The 24,058-nt window shown below is 39.8% G+C and overlaps 2 protein-coding genes across 3 annotated transcripts in view; both read left to right on the top strand.

Moving 5' to 3' along the window:
* GRK2 (G protein-coupled receptor kinase 2) overlaps nucleotides 1-12,949 on the top strand; it is a 40,421-nt gene extending 27,472 nt beyond the window's left edge. For both annotated transcript variants that reach the window (XM_087713917.1, XM_014064180.2), the window contains exons 13-21: nucleotides 1,115-1,222; nucleotides 1,393-1,459; nucleotides 5,052-5,152; nucleotides 6,730-6,796; nucleotides 6,943-7,038; nucleotides 8,089-8,251; nucleotides 8,456-8,592; nucleotides 8,875-8,988; nucleotides 10,968-12,949. In XM_087713917.1, the coding sequence (XP_087570043.1) occupies nucleotides 1,115-1,222; nucleotides 1,393-1,459; nucleotides 5,052-5,152; nucleotides 6,730-6,796; nucleotides 6,943-7,038; nucleotides 8,089-8,251; nucleotides 8,456-8,592; nucleotides 8,875-8,988; nucleotides 10,968-11,138 (1,024 nt within the window). In that variant the 3' untranslated portion in view covers nucleotides 11,139-12,949. The remainder of the gene's footprint in view (nucleotides 1-1,114; nucleotides 1,223-1,392; nucleotides 1,460-5,051; nucleotides 5,153-6,729; nucleotides 6,797-6,942; nucleotides 7,039-8,088; nucleotides 8,252-8,455; nucleotides 8,593-8,874; nucleotides 8,989-10,967) is intronic.
* A 4,763-nt stretch (nucleotides 12,950-17,712) lies between these two features.
* Nucleotides 17,713-24,058, top strand: part of ANKRD13D (ankyrin repeat domain 13D) — a 25,589-nt gene continuing 19,243 nt past the window's right edge. Inside the window, exons 1-3 of the mRNA XM_087713902.1 lie at nucleotides 17,713-18,062; nucleotides 20,879-21,014; nucleotides 22,851-22,975. Of these exons, the coding sequence (XP_087570028.1) occupies nucleotides 17,973-18,062; nucleotides 20,879-21,014; nucleotides 22,851-22,975 (351 nt within the window). The 5' untranslated portion in view covers nucleotides 17,713-17,972. The remainder of the gene's footprint in view (nucleotides 18,063-20,878; nucleotides 21,015-22,850; nucleotides 22,976-24,058) is intronic.

Here is a 24,058-nt window from a genome sequence, read left to right as displayed (position 1 = left end):
TCACTTCCTCAAAAAGATCATATTTAATCTGTGATAGGGAATAATATCATTCCAAGATGCTTCTAGCTGAACGTGTCCATCATTTATATATGAACTGTGCATAATGGAATGTATGTATGTATGTATGTGTGTGTATGTATGTATATATGTATATATGTGTGTGTGTATGTATGTATGTATGTATGTATGTATGTATGTATGTATGTATGTATGTATATATATAAGATTTTTACAACCCCCGGTATGCCCAAATATGGGAGGAAGATCACTACTTCCATTCTCTGTCCTTCGGCTCGTCACAAGAGACCATCCAGGCAGAAACCCAATATTTTTACTGTTGCCTTTTTGTTACATTTTGTTTATCAGCACAAATACAACTATATATATATATATATATACACACACACACACACACACATACATATACATACATACATACATACATACACACACACACACATACACTAACAACATGGATCAACAGATCACAGCATTCCAATCTCCTGATTGCATACTTGCCTTTTGCATTTTCTGCTTATAAATGATCAGATAAAAGGATGATCTCAGGACGTTGGCAGGGGTGAAATTCAGCAAGTCCTGACAGGTTCTGGAGAACTGGTAGTGGAAATTTTGAGTTGTTCGGAGAACCGGCAAATACCATCTCTGGCTAGCCCCAGAGTGGGGTGGGAATGGAGATTTTGCAGTATTATTCTCCTGCCATGCCCACAAAGCCACAGAACCGGTAGTAAAAAAAATGAATTTCACCACTGGGCGTTGGTGATTAAACCTATGTGGAAATGACTTTACTCACCTACACATGTAATTATATAATTTGGTATCTCTGGAATTTTAGCAGATTATCCAGTTGTAACCACTTCCATTAAGAATATATTAAAACACACTCCCACATATCATATTTACAATTTTTAAATGTGATGCAAGGAGGAGTTAGTAATTGCTTTCCATTTACAAACCACATAAGATAGGAAAAAAGTACAGTTCAAATCTCTGATGGAAAACTAGGATAAATTCTGTTTTCCTTTGATACATCCTGCTAAGGATCTTTAGCCTAATGCTCTGCTTCTTTTAATTCTTGGTATGATCCTCTCTACAGTGGCACACATGGGTACATGGCACCAGAGGTTTTGCAGAAAGGCGTGGCCTATGACAGCAGTGCTGATTGGTTTTCTTTAGGCTGCATGCTCTTCAAGCTTCTGAGGGGGTAAGTGGCCAAATATGCTGAGAAAGTGCAGTATGTGGAAACATAATCACTCACATGAGCTGTAACTGGCTGGAGAAACTGGGGTTGATTGGAGTAATTGGCACTACAAGAGAGTAGGAAAGAGAAATTTCCTGAATTTTTCCTCTGACGTTCTCCTTGTTCTTACATAGGCATAGCCCTTTTCGACAGCACAAGACTAAAGACAAACATGAGATTGATCGCATGACACTCACTATGGTAAGTTACTTTTGTTTATTAAATTTAGTAAGGGGTAAGCTTTCATTTCAATCCTCCCATCTTCCAAGAATAGGCATTTCTCCCTCCCTTTGTTCTATAAAAATGATCTCTCTCCTCCTTATTGAACCAGTCCTCTCCTCAAAGGATATATTTGAATCCTTGCAGAGGTTAACCACTGGATTCTCCTACCGCTATACTGTGTACCTACTTGGTAGCTTTATCAGGTGATAGGTGTCCAGTCAATTGTTTGAAAATGATTCTTTGCTAATTCCACTACCACTCACTAGAAGTTCTCCTTGCTGTAGCTCTCAAAATTCAGTAGACAATTACCCTGTCACTTAGAAAACAGGAAATAAGAGGGCCTCATCACACAGAATGATTGAGAATCAAGAATACAAAACTTTCTTGATTTTCAACAATAATCCAAACAGTAAAATTAAAACAATGTGTTTAAGTAAGTAGGGCCACAAACAAAATTCAATGTGATTGTTAACCAGCCAGTTATGCTGAGCTCTATAGTTTCGCCTTTGGTTTCATGACAATCTGGGGTTGTTTTTTTTGGCTTTATTCAGTATTTCATGACTTGTTTTCCCCCTACTGGGCTGTTGATTTTTTTCAAAGTTTGGCTTCTGTAGACTTTGGGATTCCCCAAGCCTAGCAATACCTCCATTTTGGCCAGTACAGAAACAACAGAAAGAAATAGGGGGAAAGGAAGAAGGAGAGGGTTGTGGTACTCAGTGCTACCTTATTATTTGAGGAAAGGAACAAGATGACTCAGCCAGATTGATAGTTGAATGCTACTTCCCTTTTTATCTTTCACTGTATCTCAGAAAAATTTAAAGAGCTGTGGGACTTTTTTAATAGTGTTTTTTTTACATGAGCATCTACTTCATGCAGTAATGGAATTGGAAGCTATTTGGGAAGGTGATACTAACGTGCTGATAAAAACCCCAATATAAAATTATCAAAGAGTCTTCAGTGTGTAAAGCAGGCTTTTCTGAAACAATCCAAAGCCCATCTAGTCCAGCATCCAGTTTCTGAGAAGAAAACTGAAAGACTAGGGGAAAAAATATCTATGTTCTTTCCCTCTTCCTCAGGAATTGGTATTTAAACTTATGCCCTTTTTAATTTAAATATTCTTTTTTATTTCTCTTGATTGAATAGACTTGTTTTTAAATGTGTCCCTTTGAAAGTGATCTAACCCTTGTCAAGGGTCTGTTTCTATCTAGATGAAATAGAATTGACTTTCAGCATTTCTTCAATTACTGCTAGTTACTTTAATTGGGTAACCTTTACATGCTGACATTGAAAAGACCATACATATAAACATATGCACATATTATGCTATCTTCTTTTGGCATCCTGTAATGTTACACAAAATGCAGAAAATGAGTAAGAAACAGTACAAGAAAGAGAAAGGAAGAAAAAAGAACATTAAAAAGAACATTACCACCTCTCACACCTCTTCAATCAAAATTCTGCCAAACATCTTTCCAGTAGATTAATCCTTCTGTACTTTTCATATTCACTTTTGCTTCCTAACCTTTTGTAGAGGACAATAAAAGCATTTTTCAATTGTCAGGCCCAGATGGAGTTCTCACACATTAAATAAGCTGAACTCCAATTCAAATTTTAGAACTTTTCCAATTACATTACCTGCAGTCTTTTTCAATCTTCTCACAGTACAAAGAATTTCTTATCCATCAATTTTACTTGTACGCTAATATTTATAGAATTTGTACCTATTCCATTCTTCAACATATCATTATCTTCGATAGGGAACTTTGAATACTTTTTACAACACTGACTTAACCCAAATTATTTTATCAGCTTTATTTTTCATTTTGTTCAGTACTGTAATCAGTACAGTGTACATTAGTTATGTGTTATAAATTACCAATGGCTCCCATAAGTTATTTATGTTATTTCAAATCACTTCAAATAATAAATTACTGTATCAAAATCACTACATTTTCTCTTGTCTCTTTTAATCTTAACTATTTAAACCCATTATGCATATTATATAATCTTCCTCATTTTTATAGCTGTTTTAAATGTATTTTCTCTCATCTGCTGATACAGACCTCCATTACTTATCATGGTTTTACCCAATTAAGACTTTCATATAAAATGTTTGAGTGGGATAGGGACTGTATAAAGTAGGTTACCAATCTTATGCATGTGTCATTTATAGCATTCCCTGCTAATAAGGTTGGTACTGTTTAGTTTGGCCACCTTTTGCCACAAGAAGAACCAAAACACAGTTTTAATTTAAATGTGTTCACACTATGCTGGGAAAGTTTGGTCTCTCCAATATAAAGACTTCTTTTTTGCCTCTATCCCACTAACTAGAAAATGCATGTGATGTATAAACACACCCAGGATATTTGGAAATGGTTTATCATCAAGTATGAAATCAGGAAGACAAGTTATATTTTGATTTCAATGTTGATGAACCTCCAGTTAAATTAACCTGTGTAATTAAGTGAACTATTAAATAAAACAAGGTGACTAACTGAGGTGGGCATGCTCAGCCACAATGGTCTTAGGAAGCTCCAGGACTAAAAGGGGAGGGGGCTGGGAACCGTAAATTAACCTTGGATTTTGACTTGCCGAGTACTGGTAATTTTCCTCAACTTGATGCTATCCAGATGGCACCAGGATCATAACCATTGTCCTCTAGTTATACAATCCTTCCCAAGGACTTGGGATAGGCCAATGTTATTGTTTAATAATATTAAAATTATTGTCCCATGGTGTAAGCTGTTCCAAATAAACCTGCCGTTTGAAATTGACTGATGCTGATTTTGCCAATGTTAATGGTGTTCAATGGGTACTCCAGATCAGAAATTACATCCAAGGCACCTATCACTATTAGTACTATCTTTACTTTCTCTTGCCACAGTTATTCTACTGTTATTTGCAGATCTTTGTGATTTTTCTCCAGTTCCTTCTCTATTTTGCTGTCTCCAGGTTTTGCAATGTCCACGGTTTATGTATTTTATTATCATCATCATAATTATCTGAGGATTTATACACAGAGATAGAGAACCTTGTTCCTCTGAAAATGTCTAGATACAGAAACAACCCTCTGGCCACTGTTGATAGAGGAAAAAACCACAGTTATAAATAGACAGACTCTGCAAAACTATTCAGCTCTCCTTCCTCTTTATTCCATTGCAGTTTAACCCCCTTTATCTCTTGCAGAAACATATGCAAGCACAGGATAGAAGTGAAAGTAATTCCCAGTGGGTCTGTAGTTTTCACGCAGCAGAACAATGCTGTGGGCTGTGTGAAATGAAATGAGACTGATTACATGTGATTTTGGGGTGGCATATTAGCATTCTTCCTTTCCTTCTACTAGAATTATGACGGCATTGCTGTAGGACCCAAGTTATTCACTATTTCTGTGGGATCTCCCACAGCTTTTGGAGTTGGGAATATTGTCTTTTCTGATAGCCTGAGTGAATAACAAATAATGGTTTCAAAGTTTGAAGGAATTAGGAGATAGAACCCTGGTGGTTCTGCTTGGTTTCTTCTGACCTCTCCAATCTCTCACCTTTTAACTAAACCTATCCTCCTTTTTCAACAGGCTGTGGAGTTGCCAGACTCCTTTTCACCTGAGCTACGTTCTTTGCTGGAGGGACTTTTACAGAGAGATGTCAACCGTCGGCTGGGCTGTATGGGTCGTGGGTGAGTGTCCTGCCAAGATGCTGAAGGACTATGTGAGATGTAGAGGATGGGCCGGAGTTTTAAGGTTACTCATCCATATTCAGTTATAGAAAAAGTTCTACTTAGAATAAAGTTGGGTTTGGAAGTCAGGTGAGAACAATTCCTTCACTTCTTATTTAAGAAAAACAAAAACCTGCAAAGAATATATTCTTTTCATATCCTTTGCTATCATAACATATTTCCTGAATCTATTACTGTAGAGACAATACGAACAAAACTTCAAAACCTGGAAATTAATGTTAACAGAACCAGCTTCATAAAAACCATTCCCCAGTATCTGACTGCTGCCTTAGTTTTCAAGGCTGCCAATTTTCTCCATTCCTCAGTTGCAAATTCAAGCCACAATCTGATAAATCCACATAGATGGCCTTGTAGCATGGGTGTACCAGGAAAACACATCAGGGTTATGTAAACTCCAGAAATATTGTTTACTTATAAGTAAGGCTTTTATTTTCATGGTTTTTTGATTAGCATTGAATATAGATCAGGAGTTGAAATCTTAAGGTTTTCAGAACAATAATAAATAGCTAATTTGAAAACATGAAGTGCTATTGTTTTAAAAAACATTTTCCTTAGCAAGAAAGATCAACCAGCAATCTTGTTTTTGCATTATATTATGGTTCATTTACCATTTCATAAAATCATCCATTATTCAATTTATTTCTTTTCTTCTCTAACCATTATAAGATACAATGTAGTCCCTGTATAAATGCATAGAGCCCTAGATTTGGTACATGTCCCATAAGGATGAACCAAACCTTTACTTGTGCCATACATCTGATGAAGTGGGCTCTTTTCTTTGCATGCCTCTCTTATGATTAACAGTATACATATTGTTGATTAAATGTATACCCTGCTAATAATTTCTGTGGACTGATCATCCAGATTTTGAAACAATAAATGTTACCATATACTATGCAAATTTAAAATGCTTGCTTAATTTATCTTGGAGTTTTATTTTTTGGCCCCTTCTTTTGTATTTGCTATTCATTGGGGGGGGGGGGGGAGAGCCCACAGAATAATAATTTCACTTCCCTTCCTCTATTTCCAAAACCATTCGAAGTCTTATTCAGTTACTTCTTTAGTTTCTGATATTTTAAGTAGTATTATCTCTAAGTTTCAAACTGGAGGAAAAGCATATTTTTCATAGAAAAACAACAGCACTAGATTTGAAGTTCATGGACTAGATTTTTAACACTGATTTGTGCTGTTTCTGCACACATACAGAATTTTTAGTTTTATAACTGCAGCAATAGACACATGTACTTTTCTGAGTAAACAGGGCATTCCAGTAGAAGATAATAGTTTACAGATGTCAATATAGTTAGGTTTATCTGAATTCTCTCAAGGTTTAAATTAAAATTTGAAATTCCACACTAATGGAATTCCTCACTGATTATAAAAATACATAAGCATGATAAGTTATATTTGCTGTTCATAAAGGTCATCATAGCTTGAATTTTTTATCTCTTGCCTTTTAGGTTCAGCTATTGCAAAGTCAAAGACGATCACTATTTTGTTTTCTATATTTTCATTAGGTCACTTGAAATAAAGGAGAATTCATTTTTCCAGGGTGTGGATTGGCAGATGGTTTTTCTCCAGAAGGTGAGGGGAACCCTAGTTGAAAGGCTGACGGGAAAGAAAATAACATGTATTTGAGCATTATGATGCCGGGGGGTGGGGGTGGGGGTGGGGGTGAAAAGATATGGCATTCTCCTCTTTGCTAACTTTATTTCATCATATCTTTGTAGTATCCTCCACCCTTGATTCCACCACGCGGGGAGGTAAATGCAGCAGATGCTTTTGACATTGGCTCATTTGATGAAGAAGACACCAAAGGAATTAAGGTACACAAGGAGGCTCTCCCAGAATTATGGTGTCCTCTGCTGAGTAGCTGCAGTTTTATATTACAGGAATTTCTATTTTAAAATTGATATTCCATTTTCTTCAGAAAATAAAACTCAAACAGGTTGAATTTACATGTGGTGGAAAGATCCAGGCAGTAGACAATGAAATAGCACAAGAGACAGAAAATTATGTGCTTTGCCACCAAGGAATAACCGTGCAGACCAGCCTTCTCCTTATAGTGTCTGCCTAGGAATTCTGATTAAGCTGAAGGCTGGTGCTAAGAAAGAGCTGGCACAGAGTGATTTGTGGAATCAGATTATTTTGCTTCGGCCTTTGTGTCTAGCATTAGCCAGAGTTCCCTGGAAGCCTACAAGCAGGAACACAATATTTATAGTTTCCCCTTTGCTTGCTTCCACCAATTGGAACTGTACTCCTGCAATTGGAACTGTCATACATCCGTGATAGCTGAAGAAATGTTTGTCATAATTTGCCGCTGTATAATATCTTGTTGTATAAGTGCCTTGTTGATTCAGCCAGTATCTCATTTTTAAAAATTAAAAAGACTTTGAGAAAGGATACAGTGGAATTAATACAGGGGTGGAAAATAAGGTGCCTGCTCTTCTAGATTGTCAATTAAATTAGAGAGTATACCACTATCTTCATTAAGATAATAAAGTAAATGGACACATGGTAATTCATTGAAATTTGAAGAGATTTGTGAAGGAATAATTTCCTGGTTAGGAAAAGTGCTGAGGAAATTAGGATGTAGTAGAAAAGATGGAATCTGAAACATTCACAAAGAACTGTAGCTATTTCTAATAGAAAGGATAGAGCTGGAGCAAATAACACTGTTGAGGAGAAAACAATAGGCCTTTTTCCAAAAGAGCAAACAGAACATAAGCAAAATGTTGTTGAAACTGACTGAAAGACTGTTGTGGGAAATCCAGAAGTAGGTAGCCTCTTGTACTGCTGTTTCAGCAGCTGAAACCCAGAGGATTGCTTTCCTCTGATCCTGGAGACACAGTGACATAACTTGTTTCTCCTCCCAGCTATTGGATAGTGACCAGGAGCTCTATCGCAACTTTCCACTCACCATCTCAGAGCGCTGGCAGCAGGAGGTGACAGAGACTGTATTTGATACAGTCAATGCTGAGACTGACAAGCTGGAGGCCCGCAAAAGAGCAAAGAACAAGCAGTTGGGCCATGAGGAAGGTGAGCCTCGTTGCTGTTCTGTACACAAAACCCATTTGCCAAAGCAGACTTATTGGGCAAGAATTTTCTTTTTGGAAACTTGGTGTTTCTTCCCTATTCTTAGTGTGGGAAGGGTGTCTGGATTCATTGATACTAGTCCCATTCTGCTCCCTATAACACCTTTTTGTTAGCCTTCATAGTGTTATCTTCACTTATTTTGCACAGATTATGCCTTGGGCAAAGACTGCATCATGCATGGCTATATGTCAAAACTAGGGAACCCTTTCCTTACTCAGTGGCAGAGGCGATACTTCTACCTCTTCCCAAATCGTTTGGAATGGCGTGGAGAGGGAGAATCTCCGGTAAGGAACAAGCTTTTTTTCTAGAGGGTGAGAAAGATAGAATATCAGACTTGGGATTGTATGAAGACTTGCCATACATGATAGGAAGAATTCAATATTCATTTGTGTGTGTTTAGGGAGATATAGCATACAGAGATAAGCACACATTTGTGTGTGTTTAAGGCCATAGCACAGCACCAGGAGAAGGGGCACTGTTTAGATATAGGTGAAAGATGAATATTTAAGATATATGTTAGAAATTCTTTTCATTAATCAAATATTTGTTGGGGTGGGGCATTATAGCAATCCCTGCTCACTATGGAAGAGATCCAGTCAGTGGAGGAGACACAAGTAAAAGATCGAAAATGCATCCTGCTTAAGATCCGGGGAGGCAAGCAATTTGTTTTGCAGTGTGATGTAAGTTGCTTTGTTTTGATTTTCACCTCTCATAAAGTCTCTCCTAAGAACCTTTCTTAGTGGTCGATTTAATCTTTTGTGAAGTTAAACTTTGGTATCTGTCTAAGAAAGATGTTTTTTTTTATTCCACACAAAATAGAAAAATAGCAAAACTAGTTAATTTGAAATTCTCTTGCATCCTGTTCTTGGAAAGAGCCAAGGTGGCGCAGTGGTTAAAAGCAGCACTGCAGGCTACTGCTAGATCAGCAGGTCAGCGGTTCAAATCTCACCGGCTCAGGGTTGACTCAGCCTTCCATCCTTCCGAGGTGGGTAAAATGAGGACCCAGATTGTTGGGGGCAATATGCTGACTCTCTGTAAACCGCTTAGAGAGGCCTGAAAGGCCTATGAAGCGGTATATAAGTCTACTGCTATTGCTATTGCTATTCCTGTTTCACTCTAGGCCAGTCATGGAGAACCTTTTTCTTACGGCGTGCCCAGGCTTCAGGAAAGCCTCCAGAGGATGGGGAGGGCGAGAAAGGGCCCCAATGGGCCAACTGGAAGTTCAGAAAGGATCCATTGCCGGGGGAGGCCATTTTTTGCCCTCCCCAGGCCCTGGCCAACCGTTGGGGCCGTTTTTTGCCCTCCCTAGCCTCCATAGGCTTTCCTGAAGCCTGGGGAGGGCAAAAACAATCCCAAGAGCCCAACTGGAAGTTCGGGAACAAACTTCTGGTTGGCCCATTGGGGCTGTTTTTCACCTTCCCCATCCTCCAGAGGCTTTCCTAAAGCCCAGGGAGGGTGAAAAACGGCCTCCCCTGGCCCTCCAAAAGGACAAAAAAATCAGGTAGCTGGTGCGCATATGCGTGCGCCAGAGCTGATGGCTGGTGTGCCACCAAATATGGCTCTGCGTGCCACCTTTGGCATGCATGCCATAGGCTCACCATCATGGCTCTAGGCTAATCTGTGTTCCTTTTTAAAAATTGTGGTTCTCTAAAATCCCCATTATTTACTGTCTTAGAGGCTCTTTTCAGTTTATGGAAAAAGTGACTTGAATAGTGAATTGTTTTAGTGGTCATGTATGCTTGGCAAATGCTTCTCAGAATGATCTGTATCTATTAAGTTTTCAAATAGAGCTTAACTGCATTTGCACAATTATTGTCTAATTTATAAATCTAGAGGATCAGAAGCAGCTTCTATTTCAATATTGGGAGGCAATAAGTGGTAGATATTCCCTAGTCACTAAAAGCCATATTTATATTCTCTCTAGAGAAGTACAAGCTAGGGAAACAAAGCTAAGCAATTCTGTCTTGTTGCTTTCCATGGATATCTAGAGGGATTTTATCTTGCTAAATAATGTCCCAGATATTTGTAACCAAAATGGTTTTGCAATTTGCCGGTTCCATACACTGCAGAGTATGTGGGTATTAAAAAGCATTCAGGGCAAATAATAAGTAGATCCTCAGGGGACAGGACTATGCTGATAGGGTCAGATTGAAATTCTCTCTCCAGTTGCTCTCCTCGGCTGGGAAAAAACACTGATGCTAATAGCTGGCATAGAGACATGGTGCTAAGCACAAGGGAATCCCTGGAAGCTTTAATCATTTATATCTAAATTTTAAAAGGATAGATGTATTTGCTGATTTGGGTCAACAGCTCAAGAATCCTAATGCATGTTAAAGTGTAATTTTTTTGCAAGTTCAGCTTAAATGGATTACAAGTGGTATTGGAGTATGAGTCCTAACCACTGTTCATGTTTGATGGAAGTTGCAGTCTAAAATATATAGTGAGCATATTGCTGACTCCTTATAGCAAATATTCTTTAAAAAGACAATTCTATTTGTAATAAGGGCTCACCATAAGGGGCAAAGTCTTGCTCGCAGGATGAAGAATAAGACCGATGATGAAATGTAATTTCTCTCTCCCTGTCAGGGAAGTTATTGCTATTGTTCTGGAATATGTCTTTCCTGTGCTTCTTCATTAATACATCATCTTTTCCTCTCAGAGCGATCCAGAGCTGGTGCAATGGAAGAAGGAGCTGCGTGATGCTTATCAAGAAGCTCAACAGCTGCTGCAGAGGGTACCCAAAATGAAACATAAGCCACGTTCTCCAGTGGTAGAGCTAAGCAAGGTCCCACTGATTCAGCGCAGCAGCAGCAGTACCAATGGCCTCTGACCTTCCTTGACTTCATTTCCCATCCTTAATTTATTCAGCTGGATTTGCCCACCATCCCCACCCTCTCTCCTGTCTCTTCTTGCTGATCATTGTGACGTCCACCCAACCCCCAGGGATATCATGAGGGGGTGGGGGTATTCAGAAAGCATGGGGCAGGTTCCCTCCTCCCCTATCCCCTCTGCACATGGGGATCAATACCCATTCCAGGGGCAGGAGACTGATAAGGTGGATAAGAGTCTACTCATTCCTTACTGAGCAAGGCTGAAATTAAGGCCTTGCCCCTAAATAGGACCAACACAAGGAAATCTGAAGAGTGCCATGCATGTGAGCAGTTCCTTCCTACTTTCTCACCGTGGTGTCAGATGTGTGCCAAAGTATACATAAGGAATACCACAGATCCTGCTAGCTTGGGCCCTGTTGACATGGCATTTTGGGAATGTACATTGTCTTAAAATAAGTCCTCTTAACGCTAGCAGAAATGAGGAGAAATCCACAAGACAATCTGAAATCCAGACCCTTTACCTTCCCATACCGAACTCTGACAAGAGTTCTATGGTAGATCCCGAAGAAATCTATCTTAGTTCTTGCCAGAGAGATCTGAAGAATGCATTTTCACCTATCCAAAGAGTGTTGGGTAGGTGTCCATTGCTAAGCAATTAAGCATATATTTCAGGATTGGCTGGTATTCCACTCCAGGCTGGGAAGGAGGTCTGGCTTTTAAACAATTACACAGTAATAGAAATTCTTAATAAAAGTGTAGTCCTGTTCTTCCCCAGTGCTCTGTCCAGGTCCTTAACCCTTACTACTACCTTCTTATCCTATCATTTGCCATTCCAAATCTGATATTTCCCACCCAGGACAGCAGCTGCTGCTTCAGCAACAGCCTTAGGAATTGAAATCCTTTGCTATTCCAGGCCTGAACAGGCGTTCTCAATCAACGGTGCCAAATGTCAAGATGGTTTTGTGCCTGTTTCTGTTAGCCTAGCAAAGATGAAGTTGTGCTCCCTGTGACCCCAGGAGAGATCTGGAGACCCCCTGTGTTTGTCTTGCCCAGAATATATTAATGCCTCCAGCTCTTTTCTTTGAAGTCAGGTGAGAATTGCCCCTATTTCTGCTGTCTCCACTGCCAAAACCTGTGCTGCTTTGCTGTGGAAAGAGGCAGGGGCAGTGGTTTTCATGTCCAAAGTGATTTGGAGCTGCCCGAGCCTCATTTCAGGGCCTCTTGAGGCTGGAGCTGGACTGCAGTAGCTGAAAACAGCCTGATCAAGGCTTTGTGCCAACTCCCAAGTGTCTGAAGGATTCTGTAAATAAATTTGTGCCAAGGGGCCAGGTGGGGTTTGAAAAGCTAAGCCTGCTCATCTCCCCCCTTCCAGTATGCCTTGTATAAAACAGTGTTCCCTTTCAAGCTCCCTCCCACCCAAGCATTACGATTTCTCCCACAGGATGGTGAGAAATCTCAGGTTGAATCCTCCCTGTATCCTTCCTCCTCCTTTCATTTGCAGTTAATGGGGGTTGGGGTGGACGGCTTTCAGTTGGGGGTCAGGTCTCATGCCCCAAGCGCATGCAATTGCCTCTGCTGCATGCCCCCTCCCCCCCATGTGATGAATTTTGCCTGTTCTGCCATCTGATTTCTCCCCTTCCTTCCAAGAAGAGGTGGAATAAAAACCCCTCTGTCCCTGCAGTGTCTGTAAATATTGATCTCTGGTTTGTTTCTCTGGGTTATTATTATGGATTTTTTTGCCGATTTTTGAATGTGATTTTAATGAGTGGGATAAATACTGTTTTTATAATAAAAAATCCAAAACCCACAAGTGCATTATGAATTCTTCTGTGGCTTCTATTGCTTGAATGATAAAAGAGATCACCAGCACTGACCATATAGGTACATATGCTTGGGGTTTGCAGTACTAGAAGTCACCAAGCCTCTGTTCAGAGAACATTGGCTGGTAGGGACAGTTTTTATCTTCAGCCTTGTCTAAAGAATATTTTATCTTCTTATTACAGATGCTGCTTAGAGAAGCTTTATCTTTTACTGCTTCTAACCCTGCAGGCTTCTCTCCTACTAGACAGGAAGGGAGGCCTTGAAGATAGTGTAGACAATGGGAGATAATGGCCCTCTTTGGAATATTAATTAAGGTAATAATTTCTCATCCCTGCAATCAAAAGACTAGTGGCCTATTAGCTGCAGTATAAGCAGCAGCTGTCTTAGCACCCAACTAGATAGCAGTTGAGAAAAAAAATACCTTAGAAAAATGCAGTGGCAAGCCATTTTTGCATCATACAAGAAAATCTTCACAGATGTGTTCATATAAATATACCAGGAATGCCCCAGCAAGTAGCAGCAGCAAATTTGTTTATTTACTTATTTATATTATTTAATATATGTATCCACCTATCTCAATCATGTGATTCTAAGGGGCTTCCAATAAAATACCTGACCTTGGATGATCTTGAAAGCTAGGTAGCCTTGGTCAGCTCTTGGATAGAAGATCCTAAGAATCTTAAGAATTTCAGGATTATGCTGGGAAGACCAGCCCTTCCCCCAAGGCAAAAGACTTCAGTTCATAACAGTTGTGAACAAAAAGTATGCCACTTTCATTTCTATAAATCCTGGGTACATATGTTCTCCCCAGAAGAATATATAAATCCTTCATTCACCCTTAAATACATCAATTCTGTCCTCATTTACATCCAGTTAATGCTGTCAGCACCCAATATTATCAACTGCATATAAAGAGTTCGTTTGCCTGCTTATATAAATCACCAGCCAGATATTGAAATCGTTGAAGTTTGTTTTTATTTAGGCAATAAAGTCATTCCTTTTTAGAAACTAATAAAATCATATTTGGTTCTCATCTTCTGAGAACATTTTGCTTGTCTTGCTGGGCCATTAGATGACAAGAATTTTTTTTATGATTCTCTTCACTGCTGTCTAATGATCCCAGTTTTGCAGTCTGTTGAGTCTGAAAGACATATAACTTTAATAATGTTGTCAGTTTAGTTTCTCTTTGACTTGTCAGTGGCAAATGAACTAATCACTGATCAAGTGGTTGTATCATGAGAAATATTTAGGTTTGCTTATGACAAAAAAACAAAATGGTATATCTTTCTTCCCTATCACAAATCTCAAATCTCAGCAGTGATGGTAGAATATAATTCACAGAATAGCTGAGCCCAAGGATTCAAGATAGGTTTCATGATAGCCAGTCCCATCCTCTATCTCCTCAGTTGTATCCTAGCCCCTATCACCGAAAATAGCTGCTTTCCTCTGCACAATGGTAGGGCTGAGCCTATGCTGTTCAGTATTGCAATGTCTCTATGCCATCAGTGGCCAATAAGGTTCTGCTTGTTTCCAGAAGACAAGTTAGGCTTGTGCTAAAGAATGAATGCAATTTATTATATTAAGAAAAGCAATTTTCGGAAACCGGTGACAAAATACATCTGCTAACACGCAGGTTGCTATGCTTCAAGAAAACCATTTTACAGAGGATATTGCACCAGCAATAGATTAACTAGAATTTATCGGCAAATTTAGTTGTGTTTAATTTGGACTTTATTGGACCTGTAAGATCCTACACTTCATGTAAGCAAGCAATTTGGTTTCATTTTCCTCCACTTCTACTCAGAAATTTATAAAAGAGAACATACCAAAACCCCAAAGTACAAATTTAAAATGCTAACGCAAGTAAATTTCAAAAATTGTAATTGCTACTGGAATGAATTCTTCTCAACTTGCAAATATTTGGGTTTTGCATAGAATCTAGATATACCAGTACACACAATCCTTAACAACCCTTCATTTAGTGACCATCTGAAGTTACAACAGCACTGAAAATGTAACTTAGGACCAGTCCTCACGTATTGCTGTTGCAGCATTCCCTGTTGCATGATCAAAATTTGGGTGTTTGGCAATCAACATATATTTGCAAGTTGCACTTTCTGTGACTGACTGTGTGTGTGTGTGTACATTCATACCTTTAAAAAAATCCTCACCCCTATGGGTGGTTCTGTGTCTTCTTCAATCTCACCCCTCTATTAGAGACTTGGGAGTTTGTTCCTATATATAGTACCTTAACTGTTCCTAGTACTGTACTCTTTAGGACATAGAGCTCTAATGTTGTTAATGGGATCGATTGAAGCCATTCTGCCAGCTTAGGAATCACAGCCCTGAGCACTCCTACCACCACTGGGACTACTTTGGCCTTTATTTTCTCCACCCACTCAAATTCTTCCTTTAGGACACAATACTTCTCCAGCTTCTCATACTCCTTTGTGATATTGTCACTTGGCACTGTTACGTATATCACCACTGCTATCTTCTGACCTTGTCTACTACCAGTGTCTGATTGATTGGTAGTACCTGTCTGTTTGAAATGTGTTTGAATATTAGTAGCTCGGGTTGGTAGTTAGGCTGTTGGTTTGAGCTCCGAGCTTGGCAATTTGGTTGCAAACGTTTTGTCACCATTTAAAGAGACATTGTCAGTGTGTTTTGAGTTGTGCTCATCTGTCAGAACCTTTTCATGAGATGCAAATAAGTCTGGATGTGGTTTGTTCGGATATTGAAATATGAGATGCAAATTAGTCTGTTGTTTGTTTGGATATTGAAATATGAGATGCAAATTAGTCTGAATGTGGTTTGTTTGGATATTGAAATATCCGAACAAACAACATTCAGTTCAATTTGCATCTCATATATTTAAAGACCTGTGTTCTGACAGATGAACACAACTCAGAACACACTGATGATGTCTCCTTGAATGGTGATGAAACTTTTGTAACAAAATTGCCCAGCTCAGAGCTCAAACCAACAGCCTAACCTGTCTGTTTGTCCGGATGTGTAAGTCTCACAGGATATTAGCCCTCTTACTCTCCAAAACCTTAAGTGGAATCTCTCATTTAGACTTGGGAGGGTGTAGTCCATGCACTATGTAGATGTGCCTATGTAGATGTTCCTATACACAAGGTCAGTTACTTGTTGTGCTATTACATGATGGATGGATGATACACATATCTCCAATAGAAGACAACACCAGGCATCTAATGTAGTAGAATCCATTTCATGAAAATATAGGCCAGTGTAAAGGTACACCAAGATTTTTATTGCTGTTGCTTTTGCTAAAAACATAGCCATGTCCCATAAATGGGCAAAAATAAACAACAGAATTCAGGCTAGACCAAACTTAAAACTCTTCAGAAGTGATCTTGCTTACTGAAGATAAATACAGATATAAATTAGGCAGAAATGAACTGCAGTGTAAAAGCACAGTTGAAAGTCAACACCAGTACCTGTTAAAATGAACGCAAGTGCAAGTGAAAAAGATAAACTTGGTTTCCCAGAAAGCCTGAGGTATATTTTTTAATTAGTTGAAGAGCAACCTGCTTAAGTGAGGATTCCTGGTCATCTCACCCAAAAAAGAAAAAAGCCTTTCTTAGCGTAATGCATTTCCTCCTTGCTGATTTTACAGTACCGCCTCTTCACTTCCTTTGCTACATTTTTTGAGGCCTAATCATGGGAGGCCTCTCCCAATGGAAGAAGCCAATTATTTTCATGTTTACTTGGTGCCAATTTTCTTGTCCCTTCAATCAATAAACAACCGTTTGATGAAGTTGGATCAGGACAGCCCTTTAGACAGGCTTGGTAGTATCTGAACTGCCTGGGGGCTGAGAGAGTGAATGAGCACTGGATAAAAAAACCTGATCCTTGAAAAGCCATTTGGAAGTAAAATGAAATAACTTTTGCAATTCATTTTTGGAAGGCTGCCCTGAAATTCCTAGCAGTGTCTACTCAAGAGCGGTAAGTTTAACTAAGGTCAATCAAGCTCGTTTTGCCTAGGTATGAGCCTAAACTAGGGCAAGGTTGTTCAAATCTAATAAACAGGGACAGGATTACATAATAAGAGGAGTCCCCATCCCAGATGTTTAAAACGTTAAATTTTTAAAAAATGAAATATCTACTTAGCGTTGTTGGACTATATGACGATACAGCAGGCTAGAGTTCTCACACGCTGCAAACTGTACTGCATTCTCTGCCAAAGGAAAGGCATTCTGCACATACTCAAATGCCTCCATTTCTGGATCTCCCCCCCCCTCCCCCTGTTCCACAATTGAGCCTTGAGGAGATCTTTCCCCTCTGGAGCTCAACGTGGCATAGAATGAAACGCTGCTGCGATAAACGAAACGGCCCTGAGCAAAGCAAAGCTTCTCTCCTCTGCGAAATCTGTGCATTATTGCAGTCAGGGCGGATAAGGGCTGGCCGCTCACCCGCCCCACAGCAAGCGAACCCACCGACGCGGCGCCGTTTCTTTTCCATCCTCCCGCGCAGGGAGGCGAACCGGGAAGCGGGGCAACCCCGGGGCATTAGCCACCCTTTCCGCCTGCGCGTGTTGCGCTGCCCGGGTCCCTCCGGTTGCAGGCGGCGGTGACGCACGGGGGGGGGGGGTGCCGCTGCCGCCCAAAACCCTCCGAGTGCCTTCCTCTCGCGTGGGCTGGCGTGGAGAGCCAGGCCGGAAAAGTGCCCAGCCTGGGCCAGGTTTCCGCACCCCGGCCGCTGTCTCCTCCCTGCGCCTCGGAGGCCCGCCCCTTCTTCCCAACCCGCCGCTCTCTGGCTCTGGGTCGACCTCGGGAGCCGCAGCGCACCCCGGCCAGGCCGCGCGGCGCCCCTCCCTCGCCTCGCCTCTCGGCAGCGCCTCCGCCACCGCAGCGGGCCCAGCGCAGAGGCGAGCAGGACGGGAACTGCTGCTCCTGCTGCTGGCTGGGTAGCTGTCACCCGGGAAGGCCTCGGGCAGAGAGGGACCGGAGCGGAGACCCGGCCAGGCGCGGGGACATGGTGACGGGATGGCCCGCATCGCAGACGCCTTCCCTCTGCACCTGCTCGTCTGGCACAACCGGCACCAGGCGCTGGACAGCGAGCTGCGCACGGGACAGGTACGCGGAGCCCCCTCCCCGGCCCGGGACGTCTGTTTTTCCTACCCTATCCGCCCAGCCTAGTCTGCCTTCCCTCTCAGCCCGAGCCGAGGAGCGCAGGGAGAGGGGGACGTGATGGAGAGTGTTCCGGACTTCTGCCTCCCCATTTCATCCCCTCGCTGTCTGGGGAGGGGGCAGTGCTCGAGGCCTGTGATCTGGCCCTAATCCCGAGGTGTCTGCTTCTAATCTAGATTTCACTTGCATCCCATGGAACCCGCTTCTAATAAATTTCCCTCTTCCTCCTTCCTGGCATGGAAAATGTCCGACGAATATTTCCAGAGACTAGTTGGGATCACTCTTTCCCTCGGTCTCTGGGTAACAACCCTGGTGCTGCATCTCCATTATTTCTGTCCCGTCTCGCATCTCTTCTTTCCTTCCTCTCCATTACAACCTAAGGAGCAGTTTGAGGATAGTTGTGTAGATCGAACCACATTTCACTTGGAAATCCCCACATGCTAGACCTACCTTAACAATAGGCACTTCAAAGAAAAGAGTACTCTTCCTTTTTGGCACTCAGCTTGAAATCCCATAGTCCAGCATGCCTTCGGTCATATTTACTCTGCAGCTTCCCCCAGACAGGGTATATGAGGGCAAATCTTGCTAAAGATCCCATGTACATGCCCTTGCCATGCTAATGATTATAATATCCTCTGGTGTGGAGGGCAAGCTTTTCCTATTCTCATTTCACATTTCAGCTTTTTATTCAAGACACAATGTATAGATGGCCACCATTTTGGGAAATTATAAAATATTATTAAACTTAAGCATATGTGTACCCAGTTGACCCTGGTTCTTTCTTTCCCATTTCTACACTTAAACAAATAAAATGAAGACTTCACACTAGGACTTACAGTGATATTCAACCATAGTTGCCATTATGGTCATCATTACTATTCTATATACACTACCCAGGGATGGATGGATGACTCTAAGTCACTGCTGAAAATCTTCCTTTAACTACTTTTTTAGTATAGGCTATTTGAGCCTGTGCCTATTCGTGCTTTCTCCAGTCCACTGTTTTGTCATTATCAAAAATGCTTTGTAGATTTCCCTTCCTGTTTGTCCTGCAGATTAACATCATGCATCGGATAGATACTTGTGTTACAAAAAAATAATAGATATAGACACATTGGTGGTTTGTTGGATTCCTGCTAATTTTATATATTTGCTTTTCTGGAGGTTAAAACAAGGAGAACAGTACCATCAGAACACCTAGACTATGTATTATAGAGAGAATCTTGCCTTATAATTGTTTTGGAACAGAGACAAAATGAGGATCAGTTTGTTTGAGTTTTCAAAGGTGTATGCTATGAAATGATGATAACTTCAGAAAGTGAAAAAAAAATCTTACCAGTTGTTTTTCTGAAAGAAAAAGAGGAAAATATTTGGCACATCTGGAAAGTGAATTTTGGAAAAATAATATTGAGTTCTCTAGCCATCCAGATACTTCGAGAAGTTTATAAATGTGGTGCAATTACTGTGTCCTGTTTATCCCTGTTTTTTTCCTCTCTATCTGTATGTGGAAATTCTGAAGAAGAGCTTGTAAGAGACCATTACCATGCCATACTGGGAATACTAGGTCAGGACAGAGTAACATTTATAAATGGCAAATGATTTGGAGTAGAAGTTTGAGATCTTTTGAGCAAGTCTCTTTTCCTTCCTTCCTTCCTTCCTTCCTTCCTTACATACATACATACATACATACATACATACATACATACATACATCCTATGTAAAACGGATGTGAGGTATTTAGTGGTTATGTTCAACCCACGTAATCCCTTTGAATTTAATTGGTAATCTGAGGTTCATCCATTAGTGAGTCAAATATCTCTGAAAAATGTATACCATGGAACAACAGTTTCTGCACTCTCAATGTTCATTTCTAAGATGAACTGGATGACAGTTTCTCAGAGTTTCAATAGTTGCATCCTTCATTGAAACAAGGCTGGAATATATTATTTCTCAAGTATCTTCGAACTCTACAATTCTATGCTTTCTCCCCAACGTATTTTCCATTAGACTAGTGAATTACAAATCAACTGGTTTTTTTTAAAAAAAACCACCTATAATTCCTTGCTGCAGTGTTAATAGCTATTAGATTATGTAGGATGGATGCTTATTAAATTAACCACCTCTAAATAATTTTAACTACACTACTCAAAAACATGTTTTTCTTTAATTTTTGTTTCTTATTTTTTTATTTACTGTGCAAGTAGGCATTGTAGTAAATATCTTCTGTCATTAAAAAGCAAATCCAATTGGGCTGATCCTGGTCCCTTTAGTCAGAAGGAAAGAAAGAAAGATGGTGTGAATGGCTACCGTTATAATAATGAAACTCTGGAAGATAACATTGCAAGACTCTTTTCATCAGGAAGCCAGAATTGAATACCAGTACCATGTTACAAAACAATTCATGGGCTGAAATACCACTGTATGCACTAATTTACATTAAACACTAATGTTGGTTCTTCAGTCCTTCAGCTAGTGGATAAAACTATATTAGAATTCCTATTATTTACCTTTGTTTCAGTTCACTTAACTATGTGAATTATATCTAATCCTGAATGGCCTTAAGAGATAAAGAAGAGCAGTATCTAAGAACAAGTGCTGGCTAAATGGCATTCTTTAACAGAAGATATTTGGACAAGGCCATTCTCAAGACTGAATCCTAGCACTGGAAATTGATCGAGCTTGCAGTTGCAGTTAAACACCATGCTTGTTTTACCTGCAAAACATTTCTTATCCAGATTATTAATCCTCTGATTCTTTTGCAGCATGATATTGAAATGCTTGACCCACGTGGCCGAACACCTCTGGAATTGGCAGTGTCCCTTGGGAACTTGGAATCTGTCCGTGTGTTGCTACGACACAATGCCAGTGTGGCTCAGGAGAATGCCAATGGCTGGACAGGTAGGACATAGTTGAAAGTCTATATTGCTAGAGGAACTAAAAGTGACCCTCCTTTACTTCCTGGCTTCTGTGGCAAAAGATAGTTAGTTTGCACGGATTTGAAAAAAAAAAAACCTGCTTAACAGTCTGTAAAACAGGGTTTTTGTTTGTAAGGTATGCAAATTTCCTAGCTTGGAGCACTTAAAATATTTTGGGAAGATTATCAAATGGGGAGTATGGAAGTGAATCAAATAGATAAAAAGGGCTCCAGGATTTGTTTTTAAAATAAAATAATTTCTTATATGGCTGGCAGGGAAAGGTAGAAAATAGGAAAGGATTGAAAGTTGGACAGAGGAAGGCAAAACTGTTGAAAAATTAAGGACTTGTGACATCTGGTCTGCTGTGAGGGGAAAAAAGGCGAAAGAGTTATACGATCTGAAGAGAAACCAGAGTTGTGGTGTGAGGAATAGACAGTGGTGAATGGAAACCATTGTTTTTTCATGAGGCAGTAAAGCCTCACTTCCTTCAAGCCTCTGGTCAACTCCTTATCTTTCACACTAGTTTCTGGCAAAGGACAAGCTTGTCCAAATGTCTCTATGAGGTGACCATAAATACTTGTTACTATGTCTTTGTTTTAAGACTGCCAATAGTCCACAGGTGGCCCTTGACTTACTACCACAGTTGAGTCCAAAATTTCTGTTGTTAAGGGAGACAATTCTTAAGTGATTTTTGCCACCTTTTTCGACCTTTCCTGCCACAGTTGTTAAGAATCACTGCAGTTGTTAATTTAGTAACACATTTGTTAAGTGAATCTGGCTTCCCCATTGACTTTGCTAGAAAAAAAAAGGTTGCAGAAGATGATCACATGATCCTGGAAAACTGCAACCGTCATAAATATGAGTCAGTTGCCAAGCATCTGAATTTTGATCACGTGACTGTGGGGATGTTGTAATAGTCATAAGTGTGAAAAAGGGTCATAAGTCACTTTTTTCTCTGCTGTTGTAACTTCAAATAGCACTAAACAAATTGTTGTAAGTCAAGGACTACTTGTCTCTCTAATGTTTAATCATTAATTTTTTTTAATTATATCTAAGATATAAAAGCAAATAGTGTGAAGCAAAAACATTAAAACAAAAGCTATTCAGATTAAAGCAAGACTACTACCAATAATAAGCAAAGTGTTTCCTGAAACACCATGATATAAATCATCATTAGATGGGATTATGTTAATGTCGAAACCCTCAGAGAAAATATAGACTTCTCTTTTAAGAAAAAAAATTATTTAACCAAATACACTTCAGTGACACATTCTTGCCAAGCCATCTAATGCTGATTTATATCTTTAACATGGATAAATAATAACATTCATAGTCATTAAAAACCAAATTGTCAACACCAAATATATTCAGCAAGGATATCTTCATACTTCAGCAGATTTCATTGTGAAATCTACCAAAAAGGCAAGTTTCTTCGTGATTGCATGTGTTTTGTGTCAGCTTAGATGTCGCCTTCTACTAATGGAATATTTAAGCTGCAGATAGAAGAGTAGGCTTTCCACTTTGTGCAATTTTCTTGGTATTACCTTTCCTACTGTTTCTACTCAGGTTCTCAGAACCTTGTACTATTGACATAAGTAAGCATAATTCTAATTTTTCTGACAGTTAGCCATTTCCTTTTGATAGATATAGATACAGATACAAATAGATAAAGAGGTTGAATCTGATTCTGCTAATTGGATGTAAAAATAGAGGTAAAATTCATCTGGAATTAGAGATAAGGTGAGGCATGATGAAACAGAAGGAAGATCCAAGAAGCTAGATACTTATTGTTTCCTTACACTCTTTCCCTGGCATCTAGTCCTTCAAGAGGCTGTAAGCACCGGAGATCCAGAGATGGTACAGTTGGTACTCCAATATCGTGATTACCAGCGTGCCACACGGCGATTGGCTGGTATTCCAGAATTACTCAACAAACTACGCAGCGTATGTATTTATATAATCTTCCAGATGAATTGGAGTATTTTCCATTCTCTTTTGGGGTCTGCAAATATTTATTTTGCGATATCCATCCTCTGGCTTTGTCAAAAGTTATGAAGAGGAGGAAATTAAATGTCAAACAATTTCTTATGCAGCGTTCCTCAGTTTGGCGCCTCTCAGGAAAACATGTTGGCTTGTATTACGAGAGATGTAATCTTGCACTTTGGAAGAGCATACATTTAGAGAACTCTGTTCTTGTGAATTGTTCTTCTGTTTCTCCAAAGATTTGGTTCCATTTGGTTTTAAAAATAATAGTCTAGATACAAGTAGCCCTCAATGCATGACCACAATTGAGCCTGGGAATTTGGTTGTAAATTGTTGCAGTTGTAAGTTGAGTCACTACATGAGCGAACTTGTTTTTATGTGAGTCATTGCAGTCATTAAGCAGTCATTAAGCGAATCACATAGTTGTAAATCTGAATCCAGCTTATCCAATAGGCACTGTTTGGGCTTTTTGCTGGAAAATGGCAAAAAACATTATGAAACACAATCCTGGGATGCTGCTTCTGGTTATAAACATGAGCCAACTGCCCAGTGCACAAAATGCAATTGTGTGACTGCAGAGGTGATGTGATAGTTGTATCTTGAGGACAAGTTGTAAGTAACCTTTTTCAAGTCCATTGTAACTGAATATTTATAAGTCGAGGACTACTTGCAGTTAACAACATTAAATCCTTTATTTCTGTCCGAAGTAAGTATAGTAATATAATATACACTGATACAACTATTTCTTTGCCATATTAATTTGTAGGAAATATGTTTCAACAACACACTTTCAGGATTTCAGAAGTAATTGCTGGGAATTGCTGAAAACAGCAGCACTGAACTTTTAAATCTTTCTTCAGTGTCTTTTGAAATATTCTTGGCCTTTCTAGTTGCTAAACCTAATTGCATAATATACTCCCACTGACAAAAGATTGGTCATAATGTTAAAACCCTGTCTATTTCAGAGGAAAAACATACAGAGGTTGTATCTTCCTGTCCCTTCTCTTGTTTGTACTGATCTCACTTCTGGTTTGTGGTGAATTA

Source organism: Thamnophis sirtalis, unplaced genomic scaffold, assembly GCF_051295495.1.
Source record: "Thamnophis sirtalis isolate CommonGarterSnake01/CBP01778 unplaced genomic scaffold, rThaSir2_p1.2 scaffold_1, whole genome shotgun sequence".
NCBI classification, from domain to species: Eukaryota; Metazoa; Chordata; class Lepidosauria; order Squamata; family Natricidae; genus Thamnophis; species Thamnophis sirtalis.
The sequence above is the reverse complement of the archived record's forward strand: the minus strand, read 5'-3'. Positions and strand labels throughout refer to the sequence as shown.